This window comes from Desmodus rotundus, chromosome 3, assembly GCF_022682495.2.
Source record: "Desmodus rotundus isolate HL8 chromosome 3, HLdesRot8A.1, whole genome shotgun sequence".
NCBI lineage: Eukaryota > Metazoa > Chordata > Mammalia > Chiroptera > Phyllostomidae > Desmodus > Desmodus rotundus.
The window spans coordinates 41,259,393-41,273,290 of record NC_071389.1 but is presented as its reverse complement, the minus strand read 5'-3'; the positions used below and the strand labels follow the sequence as shown (position 1 = coordinate 41,273,290).

Below are 13,898 nucleotides of genomic sequence, written 5' to 3'. Positions count from 1 at the left end.
CCCAGAAGCGGCACATGTTCCATCTGCTTATACCTCATTTGGCCAGAACTGGGCATGTGGTCCTACCCAAACACAAGGCAACCAGGAAGTACCATTTCACCATTTGTCTGGCAGGGACAATAATAGGAATATTTGGTGAAAAGCACTAATAATTATTATATTTTTAAAGCTGCTTTTCAAGCACATTTTATTTTGGCAGGCCTCTTTTCCTTCCATGTAAATGAAATGGGGATGTTCTGTTTTATATTTAATTTGCAGGTGAACTATGAAAAGCTACTCTGTTTTTTAAAAGTTGCAGCTTCAGATGACTCACAGCAAAGCCAGAGAGCTGCGGACAGCAACCCAAGGAAAGCTGAGGGTGGTAACCATCACAGCGAAAGGTACTTCCTCCCCTTCGTAGGCATGTTATTCCTAGACTTCCAGCACTGGCAGGGCCCTTGACAGCTGTTTGCTCTGAAGGCTCCCCTCACGCAGAAACTTACTGTTCATCAACACACTTGGCTTATGCTTTTAGTTTTCTCTCTCTGCACTTTACGTAGGTCGGCACAGGAAATTATTTGCAACAATTGCATATGCTTCTTAACGTCAAGCATAAGTCTTTTTTATGAGGATGCTGTGTAAAAATGACAAACCTCATTATGAAATAAGAAATGATTGCATACTAGTGCAGACCTCATCTAGAGTGTGGCTCCAGAAATATGTTCAGTCAGTGAACTCCTGGGCTACAGGTACCAGCACAGAAAAGTTTGAGGTACAGAATCAATAATCCCTTCACATAAACTCAAGGGAAAGAAATGATTAAAAATAAAAATAGGATGGGAGGAATATCACCACAGGTGAGACACAGTGAAGCATAATATTTTCTGCATTATCCGAGAAAAAAGACAAAGTGCAGTGGTTAGGAGCATAACCCCTTTGCCAGAAGCCTGGGCTCAATCCCTGTCTCTGCCACTAAGTGGCTCTGTAACCTTGGGGTAGTCATTTACCCTCTCTGTGCTTCCATTCCCTAACTGTAAAATGGGAACGATAATAGACTTCACCTAACTTCAGAGATTTGTACCAGTGACTGAGTTAACTAATGCAAAGTTCTGAAGAAGTCCCTGGCACATAGTAAGTGCTGTGTAAGTGTCTGTTACTATTTTTCAAGTATCCTTCCAGAAGATACTCTTTTTGGTTACAAAGAATATGACATCTTGACTGAGAGCCATTCAATAGGAGGTTACTCTTTACTTTAAGAAAGAGGTAGGGTGTTCTGTACAAATGTCCCCGGGCGAAGTGCTAGACTTAATTCCCTCCTACAGTGTGCCCTTGTTGACTCTGATACTTCATTCAACGAATGGTCACTGAATTCCAGCCGCTTGCCAGGCACACTTTGCTGGGAATAATGGATTCAGAGGTAGGCAAGGCCCGGTCACTCCTTCAAGGGCTCACAGTCCAAAGAAAGTGATTCTGCCATGCAGATATGGCAGACAACTATCACTCTGGGAGTAATTGTCCTACTGAGAGCTGTGAAGCCCTATAAATTTTTAATAATCAGCAGCCACACTTCATGTAATACAGATTGTGAGATTTGGGCCCTGAGAGGTAAGAGACTGTGTGCCAGAAAACATGGCCACTCATTGGCAGATATGGGTCTTGTGAGTCCTAGACCGGAAGCCTGTCCTGAGCCCTAAACTAGGTCATGTCTCCTTGTTGTATGGTTCCACGGGTTTTACCTATCATAACAGACATGCACTTGTAATCACTCATTTGACATTTGAGGTTAGGGATTGTGTCTGTCCTGCCCAACTCAGTGTCTAGCACGGTTCTAGCACAGTTCCTGGCACAGGGGACCTGCTCGATAAATATTTGTTGAATGTAATTGGCACCTCCAATTATCCGAAGAGCTTGCATCACTTCATGTGCAGGGACGTCTGGATATCTACCCTGTAAAAAAGGTGCATAAAGAGATCAGTTCGAACTCATCAGAGAAGGCGCTGCTTTACAGAAACCAGACAGTGTGTGTGTAGAAGTGCAGGACTAATGGCCTGTGATGAATCCAGGCTCTTTGTTCATTAATGTGCTGCTCAGGAAAATGTCCTCTCTTGTGTCCTGTCAGGTAGAGCTTTTAATGAGGCAGCTCTGTGATGTTTAAAAAGCCTCCAGCATCACTAGTGGAGCAGGAGTGGCAACAACCCTCATCACTTAAGTTGGATGAGATGAAATCAACTCCTGCAGCAGATTTTCTAAGAACCCCCACCAGCTGCGGCAAATGGGTTCCATACAACACCTGCCCATTCAGTAATCGGTTATGGAGATGGGGGCCAGGGCCTCATGAATTCCTACCTCCACAAACTGGCATCGCAAGGAAAGAAAGGAGGAAGAAAAACTTCTGATTCAAATCTGGGACAGACAGATACCTGTGACTGACAAGGCCCGAGTCACGTGTCCCAAGCAGCAAAGAGAGGCTGATAAAGAAAATAGCTGGCATTTTCCTCTGCTAGAGCTAGAGGCAGACTCCTGAGCTGGGGAACTCCCTGAACAAGGAGGGAGAGACGGTGCAGAGCTGGGTGACCAAAACAAAGATATATAACCACTTCTCCTTTCTTGTACCAAACTTTTGGAAAATATTAGCTATTATTAAGTAATTCTGATAGTTTGGTGCCAAAGGTCAAGGAAGAGTTACAGAGCAAAAAGAAAATGCAATCTGACCTTTAAGAAAGTTAAATATATCTCAAAATGATCAAATTGCAGGTACTGTATAGCATTTCCCAGAAATAATAAGGCACAAAACAAACTCAACCCACACCTATGGAGCAATCTCCTAAGGAAGTCAAGCATGAAACAATGACTAGGAAAATAATGATGATACTGCAACATAAGGGAGACTTAGTAAGGAAAAGAACAAGAAACTATAAAAGAGTTTATCAAGCAGGAGGTGCTGGAGCATCCTGTGGGCCTACTGTGTGCATCAGTTAGTTCCCAACTCCCATTCAGTGACAACATATTGGTAGGTTTAAATCAGCCAGGTGGGAGTATTCACACCATGAAATTCAGTAATGCTCCAAATCAGAGCTTTTATCTTGAGGAGCTGGTTGCAAAAGATTTATGGGCACACCACTGAAAGTAAACTAATTTGCATGAGTAGGGGGTTGGGGGACGTCAGAGAATGTCTCTCTAGGGAAGTGGCACTTAAGCCGAGTCTATGGAAATTAGGAAAAGCTTCCCTGCAGAGTAAATAGTTTGGCCAGATCCGGAAAGATACAAACCTTTGAGAACTAAATAAGTAAACATCTCAAACTAGTTTCATAAAATAAATGACATGTCATCACTCTGCTATTTTCACCTGTTCTGTAAAATAACAAAAGTCAGAGAAATCATTTGATTAATTACATACATTTGAATGCCATCTGATAAATAAATCATTACTTCCAAACTTTTCTGGGTTTTCCAGATACAAATAGCAAAGTCGAGGATAATGCAAAAAGTTCACCTGGTTCTAGATTTCTTCCTATATAGGCTCCTTGGGATCTGCTTTGCTTTGCTTATGACAATGCACAGTTCGGAAATTTGATTATCTGGGCTTTAAAAAAAAAACCCATAAGATCAAGCAGGTAAAGTAAACTATTATGAATGCTTCTACTTTTGTTCTCTCAGCCTGGCAAAAAGAGGGAGTATATTACAATTTGGGGGCTATATTCTAGTCGAACAGGTTGGTTCCTCTAGCATCGTGCTCACTAGAATGGAAGAGATTTGAGTTCATCTATGAAGTCACCACATGCAATCCCATGACTAGGATGCTGAGATTGCGAAGGCCATACTGGGTGGGTCCTCTGGTCCCTGGTGTAAAACAGAGGTGAGAGATATAGTATGAAAACACAAGCAGCTTTGAGTGGATCATCTTTTCACAGACTTTCCCCTGCCCCTCCAAGCAGTACCGCCCCTCAGCACTGCAGCTCACAATCAGAAGTGAACAAGAGCCTGTTGGAGATCTTAAAGATGGCACTGAGGACAACCAATGGCAACCTCAACCTAGAGAGCCTTAATCTGAGTCTTCGAAAAGAAGATCGCTCATTCTCGGGCTATCTGCCTCCACCCAAGGTAACCAAAATCAGACTTCAGATCTGTTCCTCTCTAAACACCTACCTCGAAGCATTGGGTCTACAGTAAGGAGCCAAAGTTATGCTCTGTGGATTACATTAGCCAGTTTTTTTTGTTTGTTTCTTTGTTTTCTGTGCCAGAGAGGAGAAAAACAAACTAGAAAAGGAACTGATAAATGTGCAGAACTGCCGCAGGAATTACTTTCTATGGAGCGACATTTTATGTTAACAATACAGAATATGAAAATACCCAAATAATATTACACGGTAAAAAACAAATATTTTTGCCAAGGTCAAATGTTCATTTCTCACATCTTCTACCAGCTTCCATGAGGCCAGTATGTGGTATTCCATTCCTTAGGAACATCAGACCGTAGGGACTGATGTGATACATTGCTGAGAGAGCAGAGCATCCTCTTTTTGGAGCATTAATTAACAGTGCTGATGTGTGTTTCATGGAAGGAGATCCAGAACCTAAAATCCCAGTCAGGAGGCTACCCAGGATACAGGCAAAATAGTAATTACCACTAATACTACAATTCTATTAACAACCCGTCACCACCAAGCTTTCCTTAGGTCTCACTAAGTACTGTGCTAAATGCTTTACTTACATCGTCTCATCTAACACTTACAAAATAACTACAAAATCTACATAGTTGTTATAATACTCACTTAATAAATTTTAAAAACTGAGTCTCAGAGAGGCCAGTTGAGTCACCCAAGGGCCTCAGCTAGCAAATGGCAGAGGCAGGATTCAAAGTACAGAAACAAACTGGAAATTAAGAGCCAGAAATGGAACACCATTAGCCAGAAAATATCTGGAAGATTCCTTTGAGCTCAGGACACGAAAGGTAGAATTCCAGAGGAATAGAAGGAATTTAAAATTACAGGGAAGGGAGAGGGGTGAGTCTCATTGGAAAGATTGAAAAATACTTTTCATCTAAGTAAATAGGGGTTAGAATTCAGAGTCAGAGAATTTAAAGGAACAAGTGATGGCCCCAGCTGGTGTGGCTCAGTGGATTAGGCGACAGCCTGTGAACCAAAGGGCCGCCGGTTCGATTCCCAGTCAGGGCACATGCCTGGGTTGTGGGCCAGCTCCTCAGTAGGGGGCATGTGAGAGACAACCACACACTGATGTTTCTCTCCCTCTCTTTCTTCCTCCCTCCCCCTCTCTAAAAATAAATAAATAAAATCTCTTTCTAAAAAAAGAACAAATGATGTTTACTAAGGAAGCAAGGACACAATATGCTAAAAGCAGGTTCTTATTCTAGAACAGAAGTAGCTTTCTCTGTGCTTTCATTTATAGAGTTAGCTAAGCGTGCAAAGGCAAAGCTTATGATAGTGTGTGTGTTTATTATACCTGCAAGCATGTTTTACTGGAAAGAGAGACAAAACTCTTCAGGAGATTCCACACATCCTAAATAGACATTTTTATATTCAGGATGCAATCAGTAGGAATAGAGTAAGAAGCATCAATTGTTTGTTATTAGAAACTACGTAGCACCATCCGTGAAGCCCGAATGTTCGCAGATGATACTGACAGAATGGAACATAAATGACTTGAAAATCAAAGTCAAGTTCCTTAAATTCTCTGAGTTTCAGATTTTTCATCTGGAAAAACTGGGTTCTAAATATCTGACTCCTCGGTTGTTAAACAACATAAGTGTGTGAAAGCTCGTAGTGCACTGTATGATATCCGAGCACTGGCTATCAGAGCAGACCTTGACCTTCTCCCCCCACGGATGGCCCCAAAAGCTGAAATTGGTGGTTCATTTCCAAGGAAATGGGACACACTTTCCTGAAAGCTGGTCTGCCTCTTGTGAGCCATCTGGCATCTCTTAAGACAGCTGGAACTCACTCAAAGTATATTACAGTTCTGGGAGGCATGTAAAATACAATTCTGTTCCTCCAGAACGTGAGACAAATTGAGGCCCAAGGGACAGTGGATATAGGAAGCAGCAGTTCCAGCCCAGCATCCCTGCTCTTGGACACAGGACTTCAGAGTGGCCTGGGCAGGGCCATCTGAGTTAGAAGGGGTTTTCTTTTTGACTGGTACTGAATCTCTTTGGGGTGCAGTGCACAGAACCATAGACCTCCTTCAGTTTCTTATAAAATCTATGCACCCTGTGCTGGACAGAAGTGGGGGACTGAGGCACATCTTCAAAGCCAACATTTCAGAGGGTTCACAAATAATCTATAGCTTCTAAGATAAATAAATGCAGTCTTGAAGGATAATGTATGGGTGTTGTCATTCAAATCAATGGAAAAGACAGAATGAAAACTTATCAAGTATCTGTTATCCTCATGCTATGAACTCACTCATCCTGTTCCTCCAGCACGTCTTTGATGCCATGGTGGCTTCTGGAAGGACTGCTGATGCAGTGTGGATCCACATACATTTATTAACCCTACCGACCATTACCCAAGTAGATTCAGTAGGTCTGTAGAACCTAAGAAGCTTCCAAGTACACAGCCTCGGTTTAACCCTTTTTGTACATTATATGTATTCTTCATTCTCTTTCCACTCTATATCCCAAACGATTCCCAGACCTTCCTCCCAGAAGGAGCTAGCTAGAACACAGGTGGCTGAACTTCTAATCACTCTGCTTCATTTTCATGCAACTTCCTCCTTAACATCAACAGGGAGTCCTGTTACTGGGGTTTGTGAATGCAAGCTTTGTTCCAAGACTCCAGCTGTGACACTTGTGTCCCTACTGACCAGGACTGTAACACAGTCTTCTGCAGTTTGTCAGCTCCTCCTTTGTATTTGGTTGTTTCTATAGCAGTATACTCTGCCCCAAAACTACAAAATTATTTCTGCTTCCCTTTTTCCAGCTCAACAGCCATCTTTCTGATCAATATGGCATGTTTGTTCTATGCCTGCATTCAACATGTTATTCACTCAGTGTGTTGTGGGAACTGTGATAAGACTGAGGACAACAGACTATTACAATTTTAGGAGCTCGGGGGAAAGGCAACCTTTTAACATGTTGTCACATTTCTGTATAACAAATGAAGTGACAGCAGTCATTTTGAACATGGACAAGAAACACCAACCTAGCCTAGCCCAAAAATTCTTCAGAGGAGAAGATGCAAATACTGAATCTTAAAGGGTAGGTGAATTTTTCAGAGAACTGGGGGAAGGAGCAGAGGAAAAAAACCAGAACAGTGTTCTAGGTAAAAGCAGCAATGAGAAATGGCCCTCAAATGAGAGAGAGCACGGTTAAGTCAGGGAACTGGAAGTCATTCGTAGGGGCAGAACACAGTGAGTGTGTGGTGGCTGGAGATGGTGGAAGATGATGCTCAAGTTGACGCTAGAATGGCAAGTAGGAGCTAATTTATGAAGTTCCTGTGGAGTGTGAATTTTATCCTGAAGGCACAGAGGAATCATCAAAGGATGTTAAACAAGTGAATAATGTGATCAACTTTGGAATTTAAAAAGAGCACCCTAATAGAATATGGAGAATTAGAGGCAGAGAGACCCTTTAGAAGGCTGGTCCAGTAATTCGAGCAACAAATTAAGAGGGTTTCAGCCAGGGCAGTGACAGGAGGGAGGGGATATTAAGGAAATACAAAAACAGGTCATGGTGACTGATTGGATGTGGGCCCCAAATTAGGAAGATCAAAAATGATCCCTAAGGTTCTTGCTTTGGCAACTTAGTAGATGGGGGTACCATTCTGTGAGATAGGAAACAGAAAAGTTTGAAGGAATATAGGAAGGGATAATGAGTTCAGTTTTGAACATGTTGATCTCAGTTGAGAGATTAAAACTATATAATGATTTAAGAATCTTCGGCACAGAGTTGAAGCCATGGGAGTAGATAGGATTACTAAGGGCATAATGAAAAGCGAGAAGGGAAGGCTCAGGAAGGCACTCATTGTTAAGGAACAGGTAGACAAAAAGAAGCCAACAAAGGAGACTAAAAATAATCAAAAGACACGGGAGAGTGATCAAGAAAGCCAAAAGATCAGCCATGTCTCAGGCAGTAAAGAGACCATGTATAATTAGAACTGAAAAGTATCAAGTATCCATTAAATCTGAAACCATGGAGGTTACTAGTGGCTTGGTAAACACAGTTTAAATACAGTGATGGGGTAAAATGCAAATGAAGCCACAAATGGGAAGAAAGGAAGTTGAGAGAGCATCTGTGCACCACCCTTTCCAGGAGCATTTTGGGGAAAAAAATATTTACTTCATATGCCATTTTCTAAATAAGATAAATAACTTATTTACATTTGATTTTTTAAAACCCCTTATTAAACAGAAGAAACTTCACACAATCACTTTCTTATTGAACAAGAGTCATCATTATAATATTCATCCTCTAGAGGATTTTAATAACCCAGAATAACTCTAAATTCCCAGGATTTTTGGTAGAAATTTCTACTACTCCTCCACAACTGTCAGCAGTCATTCCTTAGCAGCTATCAATCAATCTGCTTCTAGGAACCCTGATGTACTATTTCTAATCTGCTGCTCATTTTAGCCTTGAGCAAAACTCAATATTGCCAGAGGTAAATAAACCGTTTTTAGAATAACCTTTAAATATTGATGTTTAAAAATGCACTAATATGCTATAGTCATGGTGATATATCAATTCTTATTTGGAGTAAAATTATATAATGTAACTAATTTCTACCACTTGAAATTTATTTTTTGCTACCCCCTGTCCATATACACTCCACTCTTCAGTGCCTTCAACTCATTCATTCTCTTCCTCATTCATTAGTGTATTCATTTATTCAAAAATTATTGATCTTTTATTTTTTTAACAGTGTGCTAGGCAGTAATGATAGGAAAATGAAACACCGTTCCAGTTCTCAGTAAGCCACTGTGTTGTAGAGAAGCTCTAATAAACAGACAATCACTGCCCAGCATGGGAAGGGACATAAAACTATAGTAGAGTGAATAATGTCAAAATACACGCGGCTTCTGCAAAGCACCATGCTCTTTCTCACCCATTGTTTACAAAGTTTTTCTTCTGCCTAGAACTCTCCCCAGCCCCTTCGTCTTCTGGCAAACTCTTAGCCATTCTTTATGTTTCCTATTGATCTTTTCTTTCTCTTAAACTTCCCTGACACAACTCCTCTACACCTAGTAATATTTGCAAGTTTCAAAGCCAGATTTGTTGTTTGTTCCCTTCCATACAGATAAATGAAAAGCGTCTCTTTGTCACTGCTTTAAAGTCTAGGTTTTTAGATTGTTCTTAACTTCAATGTCTCTGGCTATATTTTGTTTGCTTTTTTTCTTCTATTGATTATGTTCCAGTTAAAGGTAAGATCATATGGTATTGGGGGGGCGGGGACAGTGGGAAGAGGGGATTACAGGAACTACTATAAAGGACACATGGACAAAACCAAGGGGGAGGGTGGCGGTGGGGGAGGGAGGTGGGTTCACCTGGGGTGGGGTGGAGGGATGGGGAGAAAAGGCATACAACTATAATTGAATAACAATAAAAATTAAAAAACAATAAAAAAATAAAAAAAAAAATAAAGTCTAGGTTTTATTATCATTCAAGTACGGTCAGACCAACAGGTCAGGAGATGATTCCCATTGAAAAAATAGTTGTTACTCATTGTGCCCAAGAGGAGGGGGTACGCCATACCACACAGGCTATGTGGAGAAGCACCAGGGTCAATCAGGAGGCAGAAAGGATACAGAGGAAATGTGGGCAAGAGCCTTCATCGTGGAATGGGCAAGGCAAGGTAACCAAGTTTAGAATTGACTAGTGGAGTAATTTGGACCCTGGGTCTGTCCCAATTTATCTGGCACTTGGCCCTGGGGTGACAAGGGCGGGGAAACAGTGGCAAGTATTAGGGCTCCAATAAAGGATGCGGGTGGTTTGCATATGAAAGGCACACTTTCAAGCCAATCTTTTACTATATCTAGGAATTGGCTAGCTCTGGGAGGAGCAATCTCCCCAGAGTCAGCAAAGCCCCAGGATGTCAAAGTATCAGATCAGAATAAAAAGGTGTGCTTGATGCAGCTGTTGTACTGAAGTTGCTCCCCAAATAATAATAATAGTAGCTACTATTCAGCACAAACACTAAATTGAACATTTCTTTTTCCTTCCTTCCTTCCTTCCTTCCATTCTGTTTCCCTTCCTCTCTCCCTCTTGTTTTCTCTTCCTACTTCTTTCCTTTCCTCTTCTCTCTTTCTTCTCTCTTTTTCTTCACTTTTCCTCCCTTCCTTCTTTTCTTCATCCAACAGATAGATATTAACCCAATGTCTACTAAAACCTGGGCATTCTTCTAACTGCTTATGTTCTCATGTAATCTCCACAGAACCCTGGGAAGTTGAAAGCACTAGTCATATTTAGTAAATAAAGTAACCAGGCATAGAACGGTTAAGTAAGTTCCTGAGATCACACAGATCACAGGCACCAGATCTGGTGTTCAGAATAAGTCCTGTTTTTTTCCCCAAAGTCTACATGCTTAAACATTGTGCTAAACATACAGCATATTCTATCACACCCTAAAAGTCTGACATGTTTGAATCTAAGTATCAGGCACACACCAACTTGAGAACTGAACTGGTTTGTCAACTAGGCTCAGAAAATAGGGACTGCTGGCCTAGTGGTATCCATCAGCCCTCCCGGAGCCTGGAGGTCTGGGTTCAAATCCTGGATATGTCTGATTTTTGGTGAACTACATATGTCTGATTTTTGGTGAACTCTTGGTGGCTTAGTTTCCTCATCTATAAAACAGGGTAACAATAAAACTAACCACATGCACATAAAGAAAATATTAAGTACATGGGAAACTGCAGGGACCATTAATTCATCCAACAAATAATTTATTGAGCATCTGGTTTCTAGACTAAGTTCCATGATTTATCAACTAGGTGACATTGAGGAAGTTACTTAAATCTCTCTAAATCTTGATTTCCTCAAATATGAAATGCAGATAGTAATATTAACCATGCTAATACAGCAAACTTGTTTTGTAAATTAAAGTACATTTTGTACATAGATGTACAAAAACATTTTGCAATTTACCTATATAACAAGTGTATGTAATTTCTAGGCCTTTTTTTCTTTTGAATATTTTTTATTGTTGTTCAAGTACAGTTCTCTCCATTTCCCCCCACCATTCCTCCCCACCCCAGCCATCCCCACTTCCCACCCTTGACTAAACCCCCCTTTGGTCTGTCCATGTGTCCTTTATACATGTTCCTGAAAACCTTCCCCCTTTTTCCCCCCATTATCCCCTCCTTCTAGGCCTTGACTACCAATTCTGTGGTTGATAAAAATTTAAGAATTTTAAAGTTCAGTGACTTCAGGGCAATGAATTCTACTTCTGTACTAACCATCTAAAAACTTGCTGTTGTTGAGAGTTCAGTTGGACATTCTTGTCTTGAATGATGTTCTAATGGTATTAATACAATGCACTCTGGGGTATTAATTCCTTGTCAAAATCATGTAGATTCTAATTATGGGATGGAAATTCTAATTTTAATTGCATTGCAGTGACACTTCAAAGTCTTTCTTATTTGCAGGTCAGGCTTATATGTGGGAAACATGGATTGTATGTGACTTTGAGCCCCCTGGAAACATTGCGTAACCATCAAGATCTGGCTTTACCAAAACGGAATAAGGTAAGTCGACCTTTATTCCCTGAGTCCTCTAAAGGGATGCCAAACACAGCAATCTGTCTTTAATCTAGAAGTTTTACATGTGAAACAATCAATTTCATCACCTAAAGACTGAGTTAGGAAATGTTTGCTTATATTAAAACCAGTCTTCTTAGCCATAGAAAAACAAAAGCAGTGAACTTCCATTCCCAACCATTATAAACTATCAGTAATCAGATTTGCCATTCTACCTTAAACAACTAAAAAATAGGACAAAGTATATGAAACAATGGTTTTCAGATATTGCACAAGAGACAGCACAGAGCAGTGAGTGATTCTTGAGAGGAAAAAAACAAACAAAACGAGGTAAGTTCAGCTTATTGAGCAAGAAAGGGGGATCCAAACTTAGGGCAGCATTCTCCTTGAACTATGGAGATAGAGTATGGAGTTCAGGAAGGCCAAGGAGGCTAGAATGCACAGTACAGAGCAGCAGAGAGGAGAGATCCCTAAAGAGTTCTTTCAGGAGTTTTCCAAAGAGTTGCCCTAGATTCTTCATGTGAGTACTGGCCAATGTATGCATTTGAGGAATCTGCCCAAGTACAGAGAAAGAAAAATCAAAAGAAAGAAGTGGAAAAATGCTTGGATCTCACACAGTGTTGGGAATAGTTCCTATTTGCACAAATCAGACAGGAACACATGTGGCATTGAGCAGACTCCTCAGAAGGATATTGTGCTGGAGTGAGGCCAAATCACCCTAGAAATTTCACAAATTTTACAAGCCTTAATAAAGTTTAAAATGATCAAACTGTTTCCAACTTACTTAACTGCACCCAAGAACAAAGCCCTCAGACTTCCAAAGGATTTAAAAAATATCAAAAATATAAAGTTCACAATATCTGGCATTCATAAAAAATTAGCAGGCATGAAAAGATGGAAAGGTATAATCTATTAGGAGAAAAACCAATTAATAGAAGCAAATTCATAAACAGAGATGACAGAAATAGTGTAAAAAGAGCAATTATAAACACACTTCACATGCTCATAAAAGCATGAACACAATAAGAGATATGGAAGATATAAAAAGAGAGCCAAAACCAACAACTGCAGTCTAATAATACGCTCTTAAGTAACCTATGGTCAAAGAATAAATCACAAGGGAAATTATCACATGTGTTGAGCTGAATTAAAATGAAAACACAACATACCAGTAACCCTTGGCTTTCTCTTTTCTCACATTTCCTATCCAACTGATCAGTAACCCATTAGTAAATCAACTCTTTGTTCAGAATATGTCTAGAACCTGGTCACTTCTCACCACGGCTCTCGTTACTTAACTAGAGCCCACCCAAATTACCATCACCTGTCTCCTGGATTACTATTAACTGAACACTCTTCTCCCTGTCCCCCAGTTTATCCTCAATACAGCAGCTATAGTGACCTATTAAAAACTAAAATAGCTCATGTCATGGTTTTGCTCAAACACTGAAAGAGTATCTTATTTTATGAAGAGGTTAAAAAAAAAATCAAAGTCCTTAAAAATGTGTTCTACATGCTCTGCTCCCCCATCACTTCTCCAGATCCACCTACAACTCTCTTTGTTCATTATCTTTCAGTCACACTGTCTTCTTTGTCTTCCTCTAACACACCAGGCACACATCCACCTTAGCACCTATCTGCCAAATATTTCCTCTACCTCAAATGTTCTGTCCCCAGAAATCTTCATGCTAATTCCTTCACTTTTTAAGTTTTTGCTCAAATGTCACCTTATCAATGAAGCCTAGACTAACCACCCTATTTAAAGTTATAGTCCCCACCCATCCTTACCTTTAACCTGCTTTCCTCTTGCACTCTTCTATATACTTATCAACTTCTAATGTATTTGATGATTTCCTGTTATGTGATGTTTATTGTTTTTGTTGTTGTTGTTGTTGTTGATTTCTGATAGACTGGAGACTATACTATTATAGGGAAGGCAGGATCTTTGTTTTATTCACTGATATATCCCAAAGGTCTAGAGCAGTGCAAGGCGCGTACTAGGTATTCAATAAATATGGTATTGTACTGAACTAGAAAAGGAATAGTCTCAAAGATACTTTTAAGAATACGGATACATGAATTCTGCCTGCTTTCTAGCTCATGGTCAAATTGAAGGCCTTCTCTAACCACTTCATCAAAGTCAGGTCCCTTGTTAATATATTTCCTAGCCCTTATCACTATTTGAGATTATGTATTCATTTGTGTGGTTT

At 40.3% G+C, this 13,898-nt stretch overlaps 1 protein-coding gene across 1 annotated transcript in view; it reads left to right on the top strand.

The window, feature by feature from the left end:
- The window catches only part of C3H1orf87 (chromosome 3 C1orf87 homolog), a 69,135-nt gene that overhangs the window by 30,319 nt on the left and 24,918 nt on the right, over positions 1-13,898 (top strand). Inside the window, exons 6-8 of the mRNA XM_053919692.2 lie at positions 259-380; positions 3,915-4,080; positions 11,578-11,676. Coding sequence (XP_053775667.1) covers positions 259-380; positions 3,915-4,080; positions 11,578-11,676 — 387 coding nt within the window. The remainder of the gene's footprint in view (positions 1-258; positions 381-3,914; positions 4,081-11,577; positions 11,677-13,898) is intronic.